The 25578-nt window shown below is 41.7% G+C and overlaps 3 protein-coding genes across 5 annotated transcripts in view; 2 read left to right on the forward strand and 1 right to left on the reverse strand.

Moving 5' to 3' along the window:
- Nucleotides 1–5886, reverse strand: part of susd6 (sushi domain containing 6) — a 32369-nt gene extending 26483 nt beyond the window's left edge. The window contains exon 1 of the mRNA XM_058613598.1: nt 5625–5886. The gene's annotated coding sequence lies outside the window, so the exon portion shown is untranslated. The remainder of the gene's footprint in view (nt 1–5624) is intronic.
- A 587-nt stretch (nt 5887–6473) lies between these two features.
- On the forward strand, nt 6474–10794 carry acot20 (acyl-CoA thioesterase 20). 3 transcript variants are annotated; one of them, XM_058613608.1, is made up of 5 exons: nt 6474–6674; nt 6893–6982; nt 7411–7890; nt 7978–8180; nt 9176–10794. In XM_058613608.1, the coding sequence occupies exons 3-5, from the start codon at nt 7434–7436 to the stop codon at nt 9764–9766; spliced, it is 1251 nt and encodes a 416-aa protein (XP_058469591.1). In that variant the 5' UTR covers nt 6474–6674; nt 6893–6982; nt 7411–7433; the 3' UTR covers nt 9767–10794. The 3 variants fall into 3 exon arrangements, with proteins under 3 accessions (XP_058469591.1, XP_058469590.1, XP_058469592.1); XM_058613607.1 differs by lacking the exon at nt 6893–6982; XM_058613609.1 differs by lacking the exon at nt 6474–6674 and having other exon boundaries at nt 6713–7021.
- A 778-nt stretch (nt 10795–11572) lies between these two features.
- gpr176 (G protein-coupled receptor 176) lies at nt 11573–25229 on the forward strand. The gene is made up of 3 exons (XM_058613769.1): nt 11573–12340; nt 19590–19842; nt 24002–25229. Exons 1-3 carry the CDS (start codon nt 12049–12051, stop codon nt 25209–25211), a joined length of 1755 nt encoding a protein of 584 aa, XP_058469752.1. The 5' UTR covers nt 11573–12048; the 3' UTR covers nt 25212–25229.
- Nucleotides 25230–25578: the final 349 nt, after the last annotated feature.

The following is a 25578-nucleotide window of genomic DNA, read 5'->3' on the forward strand; positions in this document are numbered from 1 at the left end:
TATGTTCCCAGAACAGATGGACGGCCGTAGACAAAAGCCAGGCGTAGAGTGTCGCACCTTTAAACGGCAACAGTGGGAGGAAAAGAATATATTAGCCAAATGCAAACGGACACTAATCTCTTTCTGCACAACCCTGACACCGACGTAACTAACATCCACAAAGCGTTTGTTGGTTGATTGGGGGGATACCACCAGATGTACACCATCATTAAGAAAATGAGATGCAGGTGCACACAGCATTGGTGCTGTCGTTTTCAGGGATGTTGGGATGAAATAGCGTTAGCGATATTCGGCGGGGAACGAGCTGACTGAGAGCGCAGAAGAGCCCATTACAGTAACACAAGGCTGCTGAGCTAATGGCTACAGTAATGGCATGGCTGCACTTTAGACAGCCACAAATTTGATTGCAGATCTACCACGTGACCACTGGCACTGCCTTTTTTTTTTACGATCTGCTGGGTTGAGGGAAAGTTATACTTTGGCAAACAGCAGAGCAAATAGCTACATGCTGGGTAAGTTCACAGCCGATAGTCCAATCGCGACTGATAAGGGCCTGCGTCATTGCGACTGCGCCATTGCTCTCAAATGTCTCAGATTCTGCAGATGAAAGTCGTCCTTAAATGGAAAACTAAAAACGGAGCCAGCACTGTTTCCGAACCTGTTTTTAGGTGCTCTAACATGACAGAGGAATCTGTAGCAGGTGTGGTGCATTTAAAATCTAAATCATTTGGGTTCCAACATGGATACAGACACTATTAAGTGGTCGTGGTATTGGTCAAAGCAATACAATTTAATTTTCACAATGAACCACTGACCAGAAACAACAATACATGGTAATCCCAGGAATCCTCACTTGTTCTCTGTGTTGGTAAATGTTGTAAATATGCATATACAGCAGGGCTCCCGACCTGCTTCCTGCCACCTTTCCTATGTCCTCTAGAGCAGGGACGCAGAAGCGTACCTGCATGCGGTGCAGACCAGTGGGAGAGAGTGACGCAAGTCAGTTTTGGCTGGACAGTTTGGTTGCTACATTAAGCCAAAGGGCAGCCGTTCAAAAACACACAGAGAGGACCTGTGCCAGCCGTTTGATCCATAGATGCTTTCTCGTTTGTCCACGTTGGGATCAGAGCAGTTCAGATAAGGCCAGCAATACAGACAGGCTTTGCATTAAATTCTATTTGAAAAACCAGGAACAAAAAATGAAAGTCAAGTGCGAGACAATATAGAACACGTGTTGTCTTCAAAGGAACTTGTTGAGGGGATGTAAATAACCACTTGGGATGGCATTAATAATGCAGAATTGACCTCCGGAGAGAGCTGAGGGCAGAGTATTGAACGGCCACCATGTTTGCGAAGTGAAAACGAAAGCAGAATTAGCTTAAATGCTTTCACTCAAGAATGTCTGAGAAAGAAGAAACTATTTGCCAAAGGTATCACAAGACACAGCATTTCAATTAGTTGGAACAAAACAGACCAGGTCTCTAAGGGATTTTTTGCAGATATTATGATATGCTGATTGTATGTTCATGCATTCATGCATCAGCTTGACAGCAAAGGTACAGAAATACTTCCACGTTTAATAGTCAACTTTGTGAGTTTCCTGTCAGACACCAGTGGAGATTTTGAGCTAGACATATTCCATTAAAGAATGTGTTGCTATTATAAACTTGAAGAGATTAAGCTTCTGTTTCCTGGAATAACATTTTGTGTCAGACCGCATAAATAAACACTTCCTGGCCACAGCTGCACATAGCCAAGGAACATCAGCTAATCGCGATTTCTAGCATGTATTGACATTGTATTACTATGTACAATCAAAGTGTGGATGTTTAAATAGCTATAAATGTCATAACAAAGTCTTTCTAAACCAGTGACAAGCAAGCCATTACCATAACATAATGTTTACTTTCAATTACAGCCCATAATGGGGTGGTTGGACAGAGCAGAAGCTTTATCAAGTGAATACACAGACAGAGAGGCAACGACCAGAAGTTATCGCTTGGCTAACTTTACTGACTGACACACCAACCCACACACAGTACACCACAACTTCCTCTTCTTCTTTTTAAAAAAAAAAAAAATGCTAATAGTCAGGTTTGAATGACCAGCATTTAATCATTTCAAAAGAGTGTTTAGCAGAACACAACCAGCACGAGCACAACTAATCACACGAGGATTTGGTGTCAGCACTAAAGGGGCACGCAGCTTAATGGGACACCATGATCAATGTAATCACTCATTCCACTACATTCTGCACGTGAGGCAATTTCAAACCAACTAAACTGGTTGCTGCCACCCCTTGTTATATGGCACCTCATATTTTACAAGTATGTCAGATTAACAGTTGATTGCGTAAATACTTTGTACGTTTTGTCTACTTAGGGGGAAAAAAATATGCAACTATCCACTTCAGACAGCAGTGAGACAAGCAGCTAGCCAGCAGGCTGTTACTGCAGTTTGTCAGCTGCCCGGGGCTCCTGGAATGCAAAGGGAGCCAAGGAGAGCAGCAGCACAGGCATCTGTCCGGGAACAGAGAGAGCTCAGTGTGCCAGAGGAACAGCCGAGGAGATTTCCACCCGATAGGCCCCAGTACTGCTCCTGCTGCTAAAGCCCGTCTGGACCTGCGGAGAGCGCCCAGAGATGGAGCTCTGCATGGCAGCACAGAAAAGACTCTTTGTTGTGAGGCATTTTGTAGAGTTAAGCCCCAGAGGGATTGAGCATCCCTCTGCATTACCCCATATGCAAAAGTGACAGAAAATAAAGAAGAAATGGCATAAGGAGAGGCACAGCATAAGAGGAAACAATAAATATAATAGAAAACAGTGGTACGTTATGTTCACACCGGTGAAATGTGGGAAACTTTGACAAATGGTGCTCTTATCTTCACTCACAAGATGTTTTCTCTTGGCTATGCTGTCAAACAGACAACGCCTGTAAATGCTGAACCAGCAACTTATAAAACCATCAAAACAAGAACCATGAAAGTGCACATTGTGAGTGCGTGCTAGTTACTCTGTGAGAGCCAGAGCATATGTGCAGTCTGTCAGGCCGAGCCAGTCATTCTGAACAGATGAGTGATTGCAGCACTTTAAAAATGGTATTATTGAACACCCAAAATAATATATCAACACAAGGATGTGACAGTATCACACCATCAGGAAATGAAAGAAGCAAGCATGTCATCACACCAACTAAAATACAAGTTTAGAGTTTAAGTGACAAAGGGGATCAATGACTCAGAGCAAACAGCATCTTGTATGATCAGTTTTTAAAGTAAAACTATAATCCTGCATAACCAGAAATAGACAGCTACAAAAGGGGACAAAACACTAGGGCTGCAATGATCAGGTGATTATTTGGTGACAATTTTGATAACCAATTGGCAATAAAAGCAATATTTTTCAAGAGAAATCAAACAAATGGTTGATTAAATGTTCTTAAATGTGATCATTTGCTGTTGTTCGTTCCTTACATTGAAATGAATCATTAAGCTATTGGGCTATTAGTCAGGTGAAACAAGGCAATTAATAACCACAACGATATTGTGTGACAATTAAACAAAACAATAACTGATTAATAATTAATGGACATAACTGGTTGCAGTGCTGTGTGGTTCCCACAATGGAAATCAAGAGGGAAAGAAGGCAGATTTGTCTCCACCCCAGCACTCAACAACATGTGGTGAACAGCATGAAAACACTGGTCACATCTCTACATAAGCACATTAAACTATTTTTACAGGGAACATTAGACCTAGAAAGGCTTAACTAAATGTATTTTTGATGCTTAACAACAGCTCACACTTGGAACTACTTTGCCCTTTGCTATGACATGCATCAACATCTTGCCAAGCTAACAGCACTCAGCTAAAAACAATTTCATGGAACAAAAGCAAGGGAATAGATTACTATCCAAGGAAAATGCAATCCTCAAATAGAGCTGGTAGATAGGGACAACAATGTTATAACATCAAAAAAAGGTCCAAATTCGTTGATATTGACAATTTCCATGATAAATGTCAGTGAAAGGAAATGCATATCTGTGTGTTTACATCTGCAGCTGCTGAGTAAATATAGGGAGTTAGTTCAGTAGTCCATGTATATGAAGGAACTATTTTCCAGTACAGTAACAATACAGAAGCCGACATTTCAGTCATGTCCACCGAATCTGTGCAGCATTAAATGTGTTATTTCTGCATTTCCATTCAGGTTACATTATGTGGCATACTTTACTGATCCCAAAAATGGAAAATATTAGTGTTACACAGTTTTAGACACTTTTCAAACTACCACAACAACATGTAATGAGATAAAATACACAATATAAAACATAACATGTAAACAAATATACTGTTAAAGAAGATTAGTGCTACAACGATGATTTGATCAATCGATTACAAAATGAATCGGCAACTATTTTTGATAACTGATTTATCGGTTTGAGTGCATTAAAACAAGCTTTCGGATTTTTCCAGCTTCTTAAACACAAATATATTGTTTCTTTGCTCCATATAACAAAAAAATCAATAAAACTGAATGATTTTGTTGAAAAAACAAGACATAATTTCAATGTTAGGTAAACACTGACCAAATGATTACTTGATGATGAAAATAATCGTTAGTTGCAGCCCTAAAACGTGATATAAAAACTAGCACTTACTCCAAACCCTACACAAAGACAATGAATACAATACATAAAAGTGGTATGAGCATTTAGACATAAGGAGATAAATGTTAAAATGCTGCTTCTTGAAATTTGTACCAGTGTATATATACTTTGTGCAAAGTCATGCCGTTTCATTATTGAGATACAAACTGTGATTGAATTATTGTCCACCAATCCTACGCATAGAAACTCATCGACATGTTCCTAAAACTGTACCCCAAACGTGGTCAACTGTATTTTCATAGCAGCAACGAAGCGGAGTCACACGCTCCGACACGTGCAACTGTACTGCGAGCTATTTAAACAAAGAGTGGAGTGGGCTGCCAATACACACACACACACAGCCACGGACAAAAACAAAGACCTAAAGTGACATTAGTGTAGCTTCATATACAGTCGCTGATGCCGTGGTTTCACTTGGGTGTCACGTTATTACGACACAAATAATACGTACGAGAAATTATGCGACGAGGCTGTAAACCGCAGTTAACCTCTCGCTACGTTTATTGTTCACATGACCAACATGTTACAGGCAGGGGGGGGGGGGGGGAGTACGGACTTAGCACACGGAGCCGGTTTTTCTCCAATACACCGTTTGTGTTCACACTTTGTCAAGCTACGACACTGCCCGCAATTAAAACGTACCATATAGCGAAAATGACAAAAGCTGTCAGAGACAGAAACAGCGTTTTTAAGCGAACATTCCGTGACATTTGTCAGCCGTTAGGGTTAGCCCCCGACTAACAACTAAGTGGACGAACAGGAAATTGACATCTCATTGTTCTCATTAGCTGCCGTAGCATTAGCAAAAAAATATTATTAGGTTGTTATAAATATGTAATGGACAATAAGAGACAGCGGAGGAGGAAGACGGACAGCTAAAGAGGGGTTAGTAGAGCTCGTAGTGGCGTATGTGTGGCTCAGCTAGCGACGGAAAAAAATCAACAAAACACACTCACCAACGTAAGGGTTAGGAGCGATCCTCTCTCCTCTCTCCCGTTCACATTCGAGGCATTAAAGGTGGTATAAAAGGAGACACACCCAAACGAGAATTACTCAAGGGGACAAAATATATATAACGCGTCCGTGGTCGGGCTCTGTCAGCGCCGCGTCTGTTGTTCTCCGTCCTCGCCTTCTCCTTCCTCCTCGTCGAGCTCTTTATTTTAGGTGAGAGCGGAAACGCCACTCGCTGCGAGGACTTTGCTACCAGCTGCCTCGCTCTCGCGCGGTCTCCATGGCTACCTCGTTAAAAGGGGCGGTTCCAAGTAATCTGTCAAGCCCCCAAACCACAAGGCTCGGCTTCAAAATAAAAGCACATAACACATAACAATTTCTTGGGGGAGACAAAGGAATGGTGTAAAATTGTATGCTTGTATTTTACATGGGATGTATTTTGTTTTATTCTTTGTATTAAAACAAAGGAAGAATATCTGATTCCTTAGTGGCAGCCACCTATGTGTGTAATAGTAATTTATTTTTTACTAGGAACAGTTGAGTTATGTATATCTTTGACTAGCTATTAACTGTTAAAATGGCTTCCCATATGAGACTGACTATTTAATATGTTGTGCTTTCTCATGAGCATGTGACAGCAGCCATTTTGACATGTAACCTTGAGTTTATCTGCTATTACACACCAAGAGTATTAATTAATGTGGTTCGTAACGCCACCTATGTTTACGTACTCGTTCGTGTCAAAATGGCTGCTTTGAGAACAGGACTATGGTGACATCTAGTGGAGGCATCGCCTTCCTACATATGTATAGTTTCACCATTCGGCCATGTTTTCGACTCATTTTTAAATATTATGACCGGCGATTCTACTTCATATTCACTGTACTGAAAATGTGAAATAACCACATGTACCTTGAACGACCATTCTGTCGATAGTGGAAACTGCCCCCCCCCCCCGCTTATTTGTGAAAGTGGTTGCGTCCAACCAGTTCCTTGTTGTTAAACGCTTCGTGTGGTTCCTCGTCATCACCAGTGAGTGAGTAGTGTTTGTTCAGGTACGTCTTTTAGTCCTATTTTTATCAGACATTAACAGTATGACACACACTTTGACCTTCATTTAGTTTGGCTGAAGTTAACTTACACAATCCTAACGTAAAGCCAGCAAAACCTAATGAAAAACTTAAACGCGGGTTGTTGTCACGTTTTGGATATGTGCAGTGATGATTTTTTTTTATTCATTTGGTAAAACCGTGTTGCCTGACCTTTCACCTAGATACACTGTTCCTGGATCCACTCAACATACAAACTGCGGTCAAACTATCTGCCGCTGAATTCTAACGCCCTCCTTCCAAAGGCAATTACGGTAAAAAAAAGCCCGTGAACCGATGAATCAATATTAATTGTAAGGATTTCGACATCCGGTTTTCAAAATAAAACACTGAGCGCTCTGCATTTGAGTATTTACCATAGTAATTACCATACAGTTTTATAGAAATTTGTGAGACTTTCATTGATTCATTTATTCAAATGTATCGACTAATAAAAGCTAAGAATAAATAAATAAAAATCTGTGCTGTAAAAATGTCTGGTTTCCAGTATGCTAGTAGTCATATAACACAAACTAGTCAGTCTTGTCCAGACATTGTGGAACATTTTGTTTTTATTATGCCTCTAATTTGAGATTTTTTTTTTGTGGGAACTTTAACTTGATGTCCAGTCATAGATGTCCTGAACACAACCTAGTCAGTCTTGTCCAGAACTTATGGAAATGTATGTTTATTTTACACACAGGCTATTTTGGGTGAAGAAGTGAAATGGCTTGCTCACAGATCCGGCTAAAGATTCTACCCAGCGTTCGCTGTCTCTTTGATAAAGTGGTACAAGTAAAGGTGGAGGGACTTGCTCCATTCAAACCAGTAGAATTAAGATCCAGATTGGTGGATGACAGAGGGGTGATTTTCAAGGCCTCTGCCCTGTACAAAGCAGACCAAACTGGCCAGGTGGATGTTTGCCAAGCACCGTCTCTGGGAGGGAGTTACACCGGAGTGGAGCCCATGGGTCTGCTCTGGGGCATGGCTGCAGACACTCCACACAGTAAACTCCTCAAGAAAAATGTCCTCAGCCCAATGCTGCTGGAGTTAGCAGTAGTGTGCGGAGACACCGGTGCGCTGCTGAGCTCCGAAACTAACGAGAGAGACTTCATGACAGAAGGGATGAAGAGGGTACCGGTTAAAGATGGCAGAATACGAGGAGTCCTCTTCATACCACCAGGTTATTTTCTTATAAACATGAGGGAGCGCTGAGAAATGTACATTATTTTTTACTAAACATTACACATGTGTACCTTTTTTTCCTTAGGAAAGGGTCCGTTTCCTGGAATTGTGGATTTGTACACATTAGGTGGAGGTCTCAGTGAACCCAGAGCCAGCCTCCTGGCAAGTAAAGGTTTTGTCGTTTTGGCGCTGGCTTATTATGGCTACCAGGATTTACCAAAAAACCCTAAAAAACTGGATTTGGAGTACTTTGAGGAAGGTGTAACATATCTGAGGAACCAGCCAGAGGTTAGTACTGAAGATTGAAAGTAAAGATAATCATACTTATACTCACATTATGAGTTAATGATGCCATCTACTGGCTTCTGATGGAAAAAAACTATTGGCTGTAACTTAAACTAAGCATTTTCTTCAGAATAACTTTTGAAGTTAAATCATTTTCTGGTTTTAAGCAGTTTTCACAATTTGTTTTATTATTATTTTTTATTTTCACAAAATGCACATTATGCATGATTAAAAATTGAGCTATCGATCAAAGACATTTAAATTGCCCTGAGAGATTCAACATGGCCTAAAATGAAAAAGGCATAAGTAAGTACATTTAATTTATATAGCACCTTTCACAGATATGGAATCACAAAGTGCTTCACATATCGATACAAATAAAATACATAAAATATACAGTACCACCAGGAAGTGAGTGCCAGTCTTGTATAAAATACGGGATAAGGGATAATTGTATCCTACCAGAAAATGCATTTGGTAGAAGTTGACTTCACTTTTTTTTTTTATAATATTACTTAAGTAAAAGTCTTAAAGTATATGACATTTACTGTACTTAAGTATCAAAAGTAATTTTCTGATATAAAATGTACTTAAGTTTTAGAAGTAAAAGTATTAAAAAGGTGAGGTGTTAGGATTGGGCCATGGTAACTCAGTGGTAGGGTGAGTTGTCTTTCAACTGGAAGGCTGTGGGTTCAATTCCTGGCACTGATAGTCTATATGTGTCCTTGAGCAAGACACTTAGCGCCATGTTACAGCGTGTGAATGGGTGAAAACTATAGTGTAAAGCAGCTCATCATGACTAGAAAGCGCTCTAAAAATACAGACCGTAGTACCAACTCTTCTTCTTCTGATTTCATTTGGTAGTAACGAGTAACAGAGACAGTTAGAGGAAATGTAATGGAGTAAAAGTTGTTAGAAATATAACAAATTAAAGTACAGTTTTGTGAATTTTGCAACAGAGAACAAGAGACTTGTTAACATGTGTGCTGTCTTTTCAGGTTAAAGGCTCCAGAATTGGCCTCATATCAATCTCTCACAGTGGTGCTCTGGCCTTGTCCATGTCGTCCTTCCTCACAGGGATCACAGCAACCGTCTGCATTAATGGCTGCAATGCAAATGTGATGATTCCACTGCACTATAAGGACATCGTCATACCTCCACTCCCCCCCGTCATAGAGAACATCAGAAAAACAGACTCTGGGCTTTTATGTTTACGCGACGCCTTGCCAGACGCTACCTTGGAAAAGAACAGGGCGTCTTTGATTCCAATAGAACGTGCAAGCTGCCAGTTCCTGTTCGCCGCGTCTGAAGATGACCTCAACTGGAACAGTGCGTTATTTGCAAAACAGGCCGCTGCAGCGCTGAGACGTCACGGCAAAGAGTCTTTTCAGGTGGTTACTTATCCAAAAGCGGGACACTTCCTGGAGGTCCCTTACATGCCTTTCTGTCCGTCTGGCATCCACGCGGCAGTGGGGAGTGCTGTGGTGTTTGGTGGCGAGCCAAAGGCCCACTCCGATGCTCAGCTGGACCTGTGGGAAAGAGTCCAGGAGTTCTTCAAGAGACACTTGAACAGCAAGAGCACTTGTTAGGACGAGAGCCTGTCAAGCATCCCAGAATGGTCATCATTAGCCTTTGAGTGAATTAAATTGCGATAGTGTATGCATGTCCACACGCGTACTGAAGTGTTTGTGTTTTTTTAAAACTTGTAAAGGATCGCACAACTTTAAATGTCTGTTAAGGTGTTTTTACCTGATGAGACATTTGGCCAGTGACAGTTTTTGTAATAATTGTACCTCTGTACACAACCACAGTGGTGTTAAAGATAAAGATGACACCACCAATGTATGCCTTTTTATGAAAAGCCTCCCTAATTCAGAGGCTTATGATAACTAGACCATTAACAGGTTGTTCTTTTTGTGACAAACTACAGATAAAGGGTTTAATATCATTTTTAATGATAACTCTAACCTTGTTTTTGAAAGTGTTGTAGTGAGTGAATGTAGAACGAAAAGGACAGTATTTAAAGAAGAAGATCATAAAGTGTATAACACTTGCTCAGTAAATCATACATATTAGTAAATTGAGATTGATTTGCTTCATACTGTCCATACACTGAAAGAAAACTATGGCTGCAATCTTATAACAGTCTAATTTACACTTACTATCAGTACATTTTCAAAACAGTTAATTAGAGCTGTCTTGGATTCAAGTAAATGAATGTGTTTGTGGAAATGAGATCAAGTGGAAACTGCCATTCATCATCTCTGATGTTTTTTTATAGGCTATACTCATCATTACTCACCTGAGTAATGTACGTGCTTTTATTAATGAAAACATTAATAAAAGCACGTATACAAATAGCACTTTACATTAAAGGCTTAATAAGTCATTTTATAGACTATTAACTGTGGCGTGGACATAAATAACATCTTAATGTCTTGGGTCAGTTGTAGAGAAAAAAACAAAGCATTACAATAAGGCAATTTAACTTAATTAAATGTGTGTTATCTGTGAGATTTATCTGTGATGTTCAACAAAAAAAAAAAACTGAGCCAAGTCATTACATTCTCATTTACTCCCTGATCTGCTGAATAAATCACTGTGGGTTCCCTGCAAATGAGACTGTAATGGTGTCTATGTTTACATAAAGTATGAAATGAAATGTTTTTTTATATCACTGAGGTATGCCCCATGTTCTATTTTTGGCATTTCCAGCAAACCAATGAGGAATGTCTCGCGCCGCTGTGAGAGTCCACACTGAACAAGACAACGGCGGCTTTATTGTGAGACGTGACCGTCCGATAAAGTCAGTTTAGGGCGATTTTCTGAAATGAACACGTCTTTCTAATTTAGTGTGATGATGATGATGATGATGATTATGGTCCCAAATCAAGTTTTTAGTCATTTTTGATGTACACACGGTTTTTCTCTATGGACATTTTGGTGCACAGACTCAAACTTTAATTTCTAACGACGAGAAAAAGCAAACGTAAATTCCTAAGATATTGTGCACTTTATTAGCTGAGCCTTTTGTTAAGTAGTTTCCCTCTGTCCCCGCTGATAGCCATGTCATCAGCGAGAGATGACATTTCACCCCAACCTGTCCAGGCACATGGCTACACATATCTGAAAAGTCATTTTTTCCCCCCGTCTTTCTGTATAAAATACCTTGCCACAATATATGATGTGATTTTTGTGCTATGCAAATTAGATTGATTGAATCTGATTGGATCCGTTTCCTCCATTCTGCTTGTCATTCATGAGATTGAGTGGAGTTTCTTGGTGCTGTGAGAAGAAGAAGAGGAGGAGGAGGAGGGGCTCGAGCTCTCCAGTCTTGCACCTCACGCTGTGAATTATTCACTTGCATGCTCCAACCACACCAGCCAGTCTACCAGTGCAGCCTGACAGTGCGATTGGCAGCAGCACACGGAGTAACAGCCTGTTAGACACAATATTCCCCCCCCCTCTCTCTCTCTCTCCCTGGACGTCATGAGGCGAGGATGGTGTGATCCCCACTTGTGCAGGCTTCATTCCCGGTATGGACATTTGGCTCCGGGATACCAGAGAGCAGCAGCAGCAGCAGCAGCATCCCATGATGGACCTGCTTTCCACCATTCATCTGCATTGACAAGTGATGGGGCATCTATTTATATACACTCAGTGCATCCAGCCTCATCGTTTCCCTCTGTGATTATGTCTGTCTTGCATCTCCATCTCCTCTGCACATAGATTGTGTTTTTAACAGCAGCAGCAGCAGCAGCAGCAGCATCCTCTTCCCAAAACAAAAGCATCACAGCAGTTGTGAAATGCCTCCCCAGTGATGGCTGCTCATCTCGTCCTGAAAACCACCAGGATCGCGGGGTGAACCGACATGGATAGTGGGAGCCGGGCTGCGACGGTCGCGGACGGCGCAGCCAATTACACAGCATCAGCATCAGCATCAGCCGCAGCCGCAGCCGCCGGCAACCTCTGGCTGGATCTCCTGAACGCCTCGAGTGCGCCGACCCGGTGGGACAGCATCAGCATCAACAGCAGTCCGCCTGCAGAGGTGACCGGGCTGGAGCAGCAGCTGCAGCCGCAGCAGCAGAGCTTCATCCCGGAGCAAGCGTACCGGGACTTCACCACCACCATCCAGGTCTTAATCCTCATTGGTTCCCTGCTCGGTAAGTCCCATACTTACCTTATTTCTTTGTGATGATGATCATGATTATTGTCATGGTTTTAATTCATATTCTTATTATGTTACTTATTCTACTCCTTTCATGATTGTTGTACTTGTCTCTTGTTGACCTCTGACCCTTTTGCTGCTGTAACAAGTGATTTTCCCTGGTGTCGATATTAGGGATCGGAATCAGTATCGGTCAAAAATCTTTTTTTAAAAAAGGCTGTAAAAAATCGAAATAAAAATCAGCAAAAGCATTTTAGCGGAGTCATGTTTTGGGAGAACAATTGTGTCTTTGAAATGACTCACCACAAATGTGATGTTAACAGCTTCATCGTTCATAAATGGTCTAAAATGACTGAATCGGCCCGATATCGGCATCGATTGATACTCAAGTTTGTGATATCAGTATTGGTATCGGACACAAAAAAAGTGGTATTGTCGCATCCGTTGTAGATATCTAATATAATCTACTGTAATCTAATCTCATGATAACGTTTTTGGAATTGCTCAATTTGGACCAGAGCTGGCCAAAGGCATACGCGAACTACTTGGGGGCATGTGTGGAGAAAAGAACAAACATTTGAACACATTAAAGACATTTAGATGATATGTTTTGTTATCAAAATAGTGTTGAGCTTAAGTTAGAAGGTTTTATTTTGGAGTTAAAGATTGGAGTCGCTGGTTTACTCATTTAAGGTCAGTATCACAGAAAGTGCAAATGAATGCTAGACCAGTTTTGTGATCATACTTCGCTCTAACCCAGGTTTTGGTTTCCCAAATCAAATGATTTTTAACTTCCACACTCTTCAGGAGAAGTTATGAGAACATTCTTTTTTGTCAATAATAGTCAAAGCTTTTTCTTTTGTTGTTGTTGTTGTTATTATTGTGGGGAAACCTTGAGTTTGCGTCTCGATGGAAACCTCCCACTCTCCCTGTCACCAAACTCCATAGAGAAAATCAACGACTTTGCATCAAAGCACACGGGAGCTGTCGATCCACTGCTGCCTCCATCAGTAAGTTGTCATGAGCAATACTGCGACTTCAGAGTTTGAAATCCTTTGTTCAGATTCGCCTAAGCAACACAAACTGACCAAACTAGGCAGCAGTTGACCTGCAGCCCCTGCGTTCGCTCCATCTTAAAACACTGATTTTTTCTATAGACTTTGGTGGAGTGAGTGTTTTTCGGTTTCCGTGTGGAAAAGGAGCAGCGAGTGTAGTCTTAAGGACTAAAGCAGGTGTAGGTTAAATTAGGTGAGGCTTTTATTGAGCTGCTAAAATCATTCCTTCCTCGTATCCCCTCCGGCAGCCATGTTTCCAGTGAGGGGCGAGTGGTCGACCGTGGACAGGGTGGCCTTTACGTGTTATCTTCATGTTCCCCTCTGCGGGGGGCGAACACTCCCCTTTGATTCGGGTGATACGGTTTCGGATGTAACTGGTCTGACTCAGCATGTGTTCCACTTCCTTTTGCTATTACAGAGAGGCTAAGGTACGCTCCAGTTCTCCAGTAATATGAGAAGCTTCCTGTGAGCAGCTTCCTTACAGCAGCTGCCCACAGGGATGCACTCAGGTGTGAAATAGGGAAGACACTGTACTTTAAAGTTATGTCATAGGGATTCTGGTGTTTTACACCGGTCACATACAACCTACAGTATCATGCATGTGTGTACAGAGCATGTAGGAAGCAGTAAGAGGCTATAAAAGCAACCTGTTACTGTCAGTTCTGCAACTGCATGGTCACAAGCTGACTCACATTAAGAACTGTATGATTTATTAAAGGAGCTCATTTGAACCGCATTATGAAGAAATTATGAAAAAAAAGTGGCATTGAAAGTGGTATTTATCATAAATGTGGTTTTTGACTCAGCGCCACCTCCTGCTGAGGCACAACATGTCATTTGGCAGCATGGCTTTAAAAAAATGGTTGTTTTTTTTCCATTAAGTTATCTATGACTTGGCAAATGTCAGACATAAAATCAGAGATGAAGGAAACGGATGTCAACAAATCCGTTTTCATTTGCAGACTGCAAACTGTGTTTATGCGTCGTAAATAGTGAATGATATTAAATATAAAGAGCCTTAGTGCCACTCTCAAAAACGTCTCCACCAGCGGGGAAGAAAAACGAGGGTCTGCAGTGGAAATTTGTCAAAAAAACAGAGACACTAAAAATGGAGAGGAAGCTGGCGACAGCGGTGTGGATACTTTTCGTCCCGAACAATGGATAGCTAACGATTTTAACATGTTTTACGGGGCGTTATTGTCCTCTCATCATTTGATATTTCTCCGCTGCTGCTGCTGCTGCTCTCAAATCGACACACATTCACTCTCAGTCTCCGGCTGTTGCTAACGCACTTAAATGAGCTAATTAGGTGGAGTGTCGGAGGTGACGTCACTCGTCGCTCTGAGTTTCGATAGAACACAGCGACATATCCCTGCTAAGCATTTGAAGATGAAACCTCCAGACGTTCAGCTCATTCCGCTCGGTGAAGTGTAATGAATCGGATTTTATCATAAAAGTGCACTTTTGCCAATGAAATGTAGCCATTCAAAGTAGAGTCAGCATCGCCGCACTGAATGAATGACCTGCAAAGAATCATAATTTGTGACCGTCACTGAATGGGAAATGAATGAAATGAAGTGAATCAGTTAAAGGATCCGTCTCAACTTGAACAATCGTCTCAAGGCAGCCGGGGATTAAATGTTCAACTCGCAGAAAGCAGAAAGAAAAAGAAAAGGTGGAAGGTTTTTTGCACTTTGGCTACGTCTTCCTCGATCCTCTGACTCTCACTTTATAGCACGCCGGCTCCATCATGTGAGACACTTTTTTTGGTTTGATGGAGGCGAGTGATTGAAGTCTTTTCCATCTCGGGAAGATAATCTGTGTTTGTGGCTGCAATTTCCACGAGGAAAAAAAAAAGAAAAGAAAAGAAAAGAAAAATCCATCACCGATGGATGTGAGGTGTCTCAACCTTTGACAGATGCAGCCCGGCGTATTCACATGTGCTGAACGTTTCCACCCATCACGTATGAAATTGATGCATGGAAATGGAAAACGCTGTCACGGGGCTATAAATAGACGCTTTGTGCGTCTCCTCTTCACTCCCCTCCTCGTCCACAACGCACAGAGATTTGTAAAAGTGGGAAAAACAAAAGGAAAACGACCCTTTCGTGTTTCTTGAAGTACATGTTCACATAACAGATCTCACCATGGCAACATCAAATGTGTATGATTGGCTGGATGGTTTATCATTTATATGTATGATCTGGCTGTTAATTCCTATTGACACTTGGCGAGAGGACGGGTGACAGGTCAACACACACACACACACACACACACGGCCGTTCACATAGCATTCTAATCACAGCCTGACCCCAATCTGCTTGTTTTTTGACTGAAAACCCCCCAAAAACCAGTGAGACAGTCTTATAGCAGGACATTAATGACAGCAGGACAAGTTAAAGTGATAAAAGCACCGTTGAAAATAGATTTAAAACAGTTTAAACAGGTCAAATGTAAAAGCATAAAATCAAACATAAAATCAGTGTCTTTATGGGGCTCAGAGCTGAGATCTCACAGTCACCACAGTTGCCAGTGTCATCATCACAAATGTAATACTGTAAATTGCATGAATTATAGTTGTGTTATTTACTCCAAACCAGTTGCACTCTTGTTTTTAACGTCAGAGGGCAGTAAAATCACAAAAGTGGCCTTGTATTCATTTGCACTGTCGCATCAAAAGGGAAGAACTAAGTGCGCTGACTCGAAAATCAAACAAGTAAACGAGGTTTACGACTTTGTTTTTCAAAACTTAGATCAGATGTCCAAATGTGCACTCAATGAGCAACTCTTCAACTCCAAAATAAAGCCAAATATACCTACATTCTATTTAATATGTAATAATACAGTAATATAAATAATAGCAGTTAAATAAATGGACAATATTACACAAGAGTTAACGTTAAATCGGTAAAATCTGATTTAAAAGACTCAAAGGTAGAAGCAGAGCTCAGGTTTCAGGCTCCAGGTGGGATTTGAACCAGCAAACCGTCTTGATGTGATGTGGAAAAGGTTTTTCTTTTTGCAGTATTTTATACAGATTTACAGAAACCAGCACAAGATAGTGATCTGCTGAATCATAAACTGGTAATAGAACACAATTATAAACTGCACTATTTTTTTGGTGGCTCCCGTTTCCTCTGCTCCTCTCGTCCCAATGCCGAGCTAAACCACTGAGCTCCTTCATCTGATTCTCAGAAGAAAAAGTGTCCTAACGAGACAATAATCCACCGCTTTTGTGGTAAAGCTCAGGTCAGAGTTTGTCACAGTAAATCGGATTAATGCACCACCGCGTGCATAACACTGCACGTAATCAGGCACGTGAGGAATTGCACTTTGAACGTGTGGCTCACCGGCCTCCGTCTGTGCCGCACCATTCATAAAGGAGACGATCACTGAACCCAAAATAGTCACATCACCACCGCAGGGATGCGACGGCGAGTACGTGTTAATGATATTTCACACCAGATACACTTACTACTCTCATTTGCATGGAAGAGAGAAAAAAAAAAAAAGGTAAATGTTTTCATTTCCGTCCTCATTACTGAATATTATAACGTGCAGTAATGTTGCCGCCAACAGTCGGACTGACATTTGTTAAGTGGTAAAAGCAATCATGTTTAGCGTTTGCTCTTTCCCTCCATTGGCTCCTGTGTGTGGTTGCCAAGGTGTCCCTCAAGTACCAGGTGAGTATTTCAAGGACCCAAAAGGACAAAGTGATTTGATAGACAATACAAGCTCTGACTCGGGGGCTGATGATGTCCCAGTGTTGTCCACATGAAGACACTTATTGTTATTCATTAATCACAGCTTTGAATGTATTCCTGGACACACCTTTACAAAGTGTCGCACGGCCGTTTCTAAAAAACACTCGACGCGCGTGGCTTTGTCGCACTTATGACAAAACAGACGGAGTGTTAATAACTTTTCCTTTTCGTCTTGTTTTTTTTTTTCTGCGTAGGTGGGGAATTCGGTTGCGCATCTAATATTTAATACTGCAGTCCCCACATACGTCAGCAGTGTCACACCTCCTGCGAAAGTGTGACCTTGTGCCGCAACAGCTGCATGGTTGGGAGAAAAGCACACTGTCAAACAACAACCGTTATCACGCTTTCTCAAACTTTTCATACCAAGTATACCACCTGAGGAAGATATTGAGCTCTCAAAGTAACACCATTGTCACCATGCATCCTCCTCTTCCTCACATACACTTCACACACTGGTGTAGTGACATTAGATTAAGATGGAGTGAGAGATAAGGTGACTCTAATTATCATGAAGTGATCATTTTCTGCACACTCGGGTCAAACTTCCTCAGCTCTGATCACATACACACATACATATATACATATATATATATACATATATACATATATACATATATATACATATATACATATATATACATATATACATATATACATATATACATACATATATATATACACATATATACATACACATATATACATATATACATACACATATACACATACACACATATACACATATATACACATATATACACATATACACACATATACATACACATATATACACACATATACATACACATATATACACACACATATATACATATATACACACACACATATACACATATACATATATACACACATATACATATATACACACATATACACATACATACACATATACACATACACACATATATACACATGTAAACATATATACACACATATATACACATATACATATATACACACATATACACACATATACATATATACACACATATACATACATATACATATATACACACATCAAACTATGTGGAAAAAAAAATCCCATTTAATTTTTTTAAGTGAGTGATTTATTTATCTTATTTATTAAGTTTATTGAATTAGGACAGCACACATTAATGTGAATATGCCGGTATTAACACAGTTGCTAAATGACATTTGTCGTCCAAAGGCAGGTAACAATCATTTACGCAGGACAAATAACACAGTCCAAACAAATGGAGACACTATAATGTTGTGTGTTTGTATTTGCTTTGTGTGACGAATGAAAAAAAAGAAATTAAATACCAGATCTACCTAAAATATATAGTTAAAATGCATAGTACGCCAGAAGACTCTGGAAACGGGTATCAGTGCTGATGCCAACACCTCAATGTGCTTTGAGGTGAAATTGCTGATTGGTGCAGGAGAGTGAGCTGTGTAACAGTGAGGAGATACAAGTCTTTTTCCCCTCCGTTCCCTGACAGTAGCAGTGTTATCAGAAAGAGCAAGTGTCCAGCTCTCAGGTGTGTTGTGAACAGAAACAGAGGTTAGCAACAGTTAGACAAAACCTAATCATCTGTGGTGATTCCCGAACATTTCCTCCTCTTTATTAACTGGCGTTTCGACAGTCGTGCAAATGAGCACACACACACACACACACACACACTAACACACTGACCTGAGACGATGCTCTCCGAGGACGTTTGTGTCGTCTGCTTTGCATTGGCATCGAAACAGAAGCGCACACACACAGGCCGGAAATAATTACAGTGGCCTCACGGGAGGTCAGATCAGAAAACTAACGTGACATGATTGTACAGAAAACTAAATACACTCGTAATGCTGCGTATTTTTTAGAAAAACACGGATTCCGTTAACCCGTGCGAGCACAGGGGCCGAGTGTGCTGCACCCGTAATCTCCTCCACTGGCGGGCTTTCCAGAAACGCTGCGTAAAAAGCCGGTGTGATGTTTTTCATCAGCTCCATCTAAAACATCTTGGGCCAAATTTGTTCAACCCAACACACATTAATGTACCGTTATATCTATTATACCCGACCCTGCCTAGTTTGTTTCCCTCTTAGAGTGACTGTGGCCTCTTTTTGAATCTCCACAGACACATATATATATTTTTTTTTCCCGTATAACAGCTTCACCAGAGAACATCTTGCTCTAAGAGCAGCTAACACTTTGTTGGTAATTACATTTGGAGAGGCTGATACCATGCACGGCTCTCTCTGACCTGGCTCCAGAGTCTGAAGTTCACCATTTTAAAATGATTAACCACCATTTCTGAAATAATGAAGCTATTTTTTTTTTTAACATAAAAAAGGCCACATTTTCTCTGCTTTTACCCAACGTGTTTCTGCAAAACCCCAAAACAGAATGACTGGACTTTAACTGGAGATGACCCCTTTCTCTCCGCAGGAAATGCCACGGTGCTGTGGTGCACCTGCCGCACAAACGTCTTCAAGTCCGTGACCAACCGCTTCATCAAGAACCTGGCGTGCTCGGGCATCTGCGCCGGCCTGGTGTGCGTGCCCTTCGACGTGGCGCTGGGAGCGAGCCCGCGCTGCTGCTGGTGGCTTCACACGCTGCTGCTCTGCAAGGTCATCAAGTTCCTGCACAAGCTCTTCTGCTCGGCCACCGTGCTCAGCTTCAGCGCCATCGCGCTCGACAGGTCAGAAGATATAGTTTCATCCATCCACTTTATCACAGGGCCACATATAGAGACAAACAACCATCCACCCTCACACTCACGCTCAATTTAGAGTGTCCAGTCTACCTAGTCCCTAAATCTGCATGTTTGTGGGAGGAAACTGGAGAACCTGGAGCAAACCCACGCAAACTCCACGCAGCAAAGGCAAGAGTAAATATGTTCCATGTAAGATCTAATTTCTAAGAATCCAAGTATCTTATAAAAGAGACAAAAACAAGAGAGCACTCTGTCCTTGAGTAGGATGAGTTCTTTTTCACTTCAGTGCTGGGACTTGTGTGTGTGTTTGAAAAAGCCCTAGTGGGCAAAGCCCACTCACTTCACAGAATTTAGAGGTATCATTTTAGCGAAGGGAGCGGTTTAAACCTATCCTCTGATCAGTTTTTCTCCCCACATCACATTTACTGAAAACGGACACCGGGAAGCACGTCCAACAAAGCAACACAAGACGAGGATCAAAGTCTGGGAGGGTTGTTTTTGTCTTTTTCAGTCTCCCATCGACTGCACCCTGCAGTGAACGTGAGAGACTGGCTGGTTTGGGACTGATGGAGCATGTATATGTCAGGACTGACTGCTGTGCTAAGTGCAGCACTCAAACGCAGCTTGTGCCCTCGCTGCCCAGAATAATTATGCTTAAAAAAAGTAAACTCGACACGACCTCTTTTGTTTAGAGCCGTAATTTGTGTTTCTCAGCCACAGAACATCGCACGCACAACAGCCGTTAAATGATGACGCCGACAGTCCGCCCTCCATGTCTGTTTCTATTTTGAAATCTCGCTAAATTACGCAAGTTTCCGTGCGATCCCAAATCCCTGGGATCCCTAAATCTGGAATTTAACATTCAATCGTACCACATGCAGCACAGTTTGATCTCAAGTGGGCCAGCCCAGTAAAATAATAGTATAATGATATTGTCTTACATTTTTTTTTTTACATTTAATGAAGTATTTTGTTTACAAAAATAAGTGCAATTTTGTACATGTGTACATGTATTCATCCTGGGGGCCAGATTGGACCCTCTGGTGGGCCACGGGCCGTATGTTTGACACCGCTGGTCTTGTTCTCGGGATTAAAACAATGAAAAATCACTGACAAATTTTCCAATATTTTTAACCTTTACACACCTAGACACATTTTGTGTTTTTGGCTTTTAGAATATTTTATAATTTTTTCATACATATTGTTAAAAAATGTATGCCAGTTTTTTTTTTCATGTAATTTTTAGTCAATAATTTTAACTAAAATACTCACACTAACACACCTACGCACAAAAACGTGCTCATTGAAACCCGTTCAAATGTATTTTTGATGCACCGTTTCAAAAACGTGGCAATTTAAGGGTTGTACACTTAAAAAAATCATTAATATTTGATATGTATGAGGACTGATAAAGAAAAAGTAAATAAAAAAGTATAATGTATACACTAGGTGTGTTAATGTGAGTATTTTATGAAATATGACATTGCAAAAACAAACAAACAATTGTTTGTGCTTTCACATATACCAGGCTGCAACAATCAAACAATAATTTATTTATTGTTTTTTAGACCATAAAATGAAGGTCTATCATGACAAAAACTTAGCAATTTAAGGGTTAAAAATAAAAAAAATCATTAATATTCATTAAAGTTTTATAGCTTCATTTTTTTGAACATATTTTGATGCTCTAGGTGTGTGGCGGTAACTTTTTTGAAGGCACATCTAAGGGTTAAAATAACCTTAAGTACATATAAAAGCCTTAAAATAAGGGCTGGGGTCATACATACCTTGTTCTAAACCTCATCAAAAGATAACTAAACAAAAGTCATGAAACACGCAGGACTGAATCGAATGAGATGAATTTTTTTGGGGGGAATTTTTATGGCAACTGTCTCAGTCTTGGTGTCACTGCTTCAGAGATTATATCACCTCCATGGCAACGAATGTGCAATGAAGCAGAATTCTTTGAAACCGATGAATTATTAATCCTCGATGTGGTCAGTAACTGTGCCCGTAACTGACTGTGGCACAGTTACTGGCTCCTGCGTTAACATGTGGCGCCGATGAAGAGACAGATTCAGGGAAAAGGAGCAAGTTCTTTATGCAGGATTAAGAGACAACAATAGGACGGAAGCCAATCCAGAGAAGATCTAGTTATGCTCTGGTGGGTGTGCATGAACAACACACCCACATGATTTCATCATCAGCTGCAGGTAACACACCACAGACGTATGACTCACAGCTGCCTTTCATGAACTCTCGTTCAGTCCTTCATGTTATGGAATAATAATCCGGCAAAACCATTCGTTTAATGATTATTAATTTGCAGACGTGGTACTGGCCGCTCCGGGGGCCCATTGCACTGTTGCCGCCGCATTAATTTAGACGAGAGCAGAACACAATCTAATAGAAGAAAAAGGTGGAGTCTATAATCTAATTGAATTGTTTTTAATAGACAGTTGTTGATGCTGTTGTCTGACTGCTTAAACTCATGAACAGACTCTTTCTTGCTGAGAATATGGCCACCATGGAGACAAACTGGACAAAATAGGCAAACACTCATCAGCTAGTTTCCACTTTTTAATAAAGGCAACAAAATATAAATTATTTATTGATACGTTTTTGAGAAATTATGAATGTTAAAGGTCTTTCATTAAAACCAGCTAAGCCCCGCACTGCAACTTCTCAAAAAAAATTAATTAAATTAATTTAACTTAAATATATATGTAACAATTCATGTCTTGCAATCATTTAACAGATCACAATGTTATATTATGTAGTCTCAGTCACATATGACACAGAAGGGTTACATCACTGCATAATCTGAGATACATATGCATAGATTAGACAATAACACAGACAGTTTCGTACAAACATTTCCACGTTTTATAAAAAAAAAGAAACAAATATTAACAGAGCCATTCAGAGTTAATCTAATCTTTTCAAAAAAGCATCATGTCTCTAATCTACTGGTTATTTGTTGGAGGATTTGAATCCTTCCACTTAAAAATAAACAAATTTCTGTATGGTGTATGGCTTGAACTCTGAATCTCCCTTTTATTGCACGTACCGTTACCATGGTAAAGTGCAGTGTTTTGGACGCACTCATGACCAGTGAACGAGTTTGTAAATAAAGCGTCATCCATTGTCCTTATTAGACTGTTTCAAAAGAGCAAAAACTAATTTTATACAATAAAGACATTACAATAATCAAGGAATTGTAACTCACTAAAGTGACTAAATAAAACGTTTTTGTCTGTCTTTTCAACATGATCCAGGAAGAGTTTTGTCCCGTTTCCCCCCCCCACAGTTTCACCTGTGACCGGCACAGGTGTTGCTGACGGCTGTGTTCCATTTAAGTGTCCCAGGAAGTCAGTGTGCACAACAGAGCTAACTTATATTTAGGTGCATCATAACTTTTGTCATGATGGCGCAACTGCTAATGCGTAAATGCATTCGGACGTCATCATGTACCTCAAACGTGTTTTCAAGATCCTTTCTTGCTTAAGACCACCATAGTTCTTAATGCACTTGGAGAAAGGATGGGCGAGTTCTCCGTTTGTTGCAATCTGCAGCCTTGACCTTTAGACATAAATTCTTTTTTAAAGTTAGAGTCTTAAGGTCCATTTATACTCTACGCAAAAGACGGAGATGGACGGAGCTTTTAGTCCATACTTTGCGTTCATTTCGTCCACTTCCCTCAATGACGGACGAAATGGAGTCAATTGTCCAAAGATAACGGAGCGCGACTGCTAGGTGCTTGGCTTCACTCGCACGGCATTTTAAATTTGAGTATTCATCTGGCGAGGGAAGTTGTCAAAAGTTGTCTCCATTGGCAACACCAACGAGTAATATCCCCCGTTAATGGTACGACTTACATTCAGTGGTCTTACGTTCCACAGCTTGCATTTCTGTCTATTTTATATCAAGCACAATGAAATAATCTCTTCAATGGGCGGCATGTTTGTTGATGCCGGCAAATTGGCACTGCCCTCTACAGGAAGTAATGCAAAACGTCCATTCTAACGCAAAAGACGCACAAAAGGTAGTAAAGGATATAACGTTTGGAACGGACGGACTTAAAACAGATGAAAGTTGGGTATAACTGGGCCTTACTCTACAATAAACTCTTCTTGTCTTGTAGATACTACTCTGTGCTGTACCCGCTGGAGAGGAAGATCTCAGATGCTCGTTCCAGAGACCTGGTCATCTACATCTGGGTCCATGCGGTGGTGGCGAGCCTCCCTGTGTTCGCCGTGACCAATGTGACCGACGTGTACGTCACCTCGTCCTGCTCCGACGACCCCGCACGCTCCCTGGGCCACATGGCGTACGTGTTGATCTACAACGTCACCACGGTGGTCCTGCCGCTCACCCTGGTCTTCCTCTTCATGCTGCTGATCCGCAGAGCGCTCAGCGCCAGCCAGAAGAAGAAGGTGATCATCGCGGCACTGCGCACGCCGCAGAACAGCATCTCCATCCCGTACGTGTCCCAGCGGGAGGCCGAGCTGCACGCCACGCTGCTGGCGGTGGTGCTGGCCTTCTTCGCCTGCAGCGCCCCCTATGGGGCGTTGGTGGTGTATCGCACCATCTTGGCGGACACCAAGGAGCTGCCTGTGTCGCTGTATCTCACCGCACTCTGGCTCCCCAAAGTGTCTCTGCTCACGAACCCACTTCTATTTTTGACTGTCAACCGCTCGGCACGTCACAGCTGGATGGACCTGCTCGCTAGGATTCACAGACGCTACAGCCGCCGCAATGTGGTCAGCACCGGGGGTTTGGCCTCTTTGGGACCGGAGGGGGTGATCGGGGAGCCAGTGGGACTGGAGACTGCCGGCCGCTCTGGGAGCCAACTTCTAGAGATGTTCAATATTGGCCAGCAGCAAATCTTCAGACCCTCTGAAGAGGAGGAGGACGCAGAGAACGAGGGTCAAGGATCAGGAACAAAGGAGGACCTCAAAGCCGGGTCGAGGCTGGGGAGCCTCAGAGGGGAGGTGATCCCCAAGAAGGACTCCCTGCAGAGCACGGCGGGAGGGCTGGTCATCACCAAAGACGGTCCTCCTGCGATCCTAGCACCTCGGGCCTCTCCGGTTCACACGTGCGCTTACGCCTCTTCATCACAGGTGGCACCAGCTACACCGACAGAAGTCGAGGACTCTCCACAGTTTGGGTTCGGGCCCTTTGAGCTTCCCCCTCAGTGGTTACCCGAGACCAGGAACAGCAAGAAGAGGCTGTTGCCGCCGCTGGGTAACACGCCCGAGGAGCTGATCCAGACCAAGCTGCCCAGGCCGAGGCCTGAGCGGAGAATCAGCAGGAACAATAAGGTCAGCACCATTCCCACTGTGGATCAGTGACGTACTCCTTCTTGGCATTTGCGGGGGGGGGGGGGGGGGGGGGGGGTCAAGCGTTGACTGTGCTGTGAGTTATGTATTTGTTCAGTCTGACTTCACTGCCACTGGGGCTGACCCAGTTCCATAATTAAAAAAAGGACTTCTCTTCTCCAGTGACTAAATGATCGGCAGCACGCAGATACCGCTTTTACCGACACGACCTGTGAAATGAAGACACAGAACAAAATGTCCTGGATAATATATCAAAGCAATTAATGACGTGAGGACATCGACTCTTTGATCCAAATGTTTTGTAACATGACTTGGTCCTGATTGCACTCTGTAAGCACACCTCAGTGTCCGAGTTTTTACGACTTCAATATTTGGCATC

Source organism: Solea solea, chromosome 17 (assembly GCF_958295425.1).
Source record: "Solea solea chromosome 17, fSolSol10.1, whole genome shotgun sequence".
Taxonomy (NCBI): Eukaryota; Metazoa; Chordata; class Actinopteri; order Pleuronectiformes; family Soleidae; genus Solea; species Solea solea.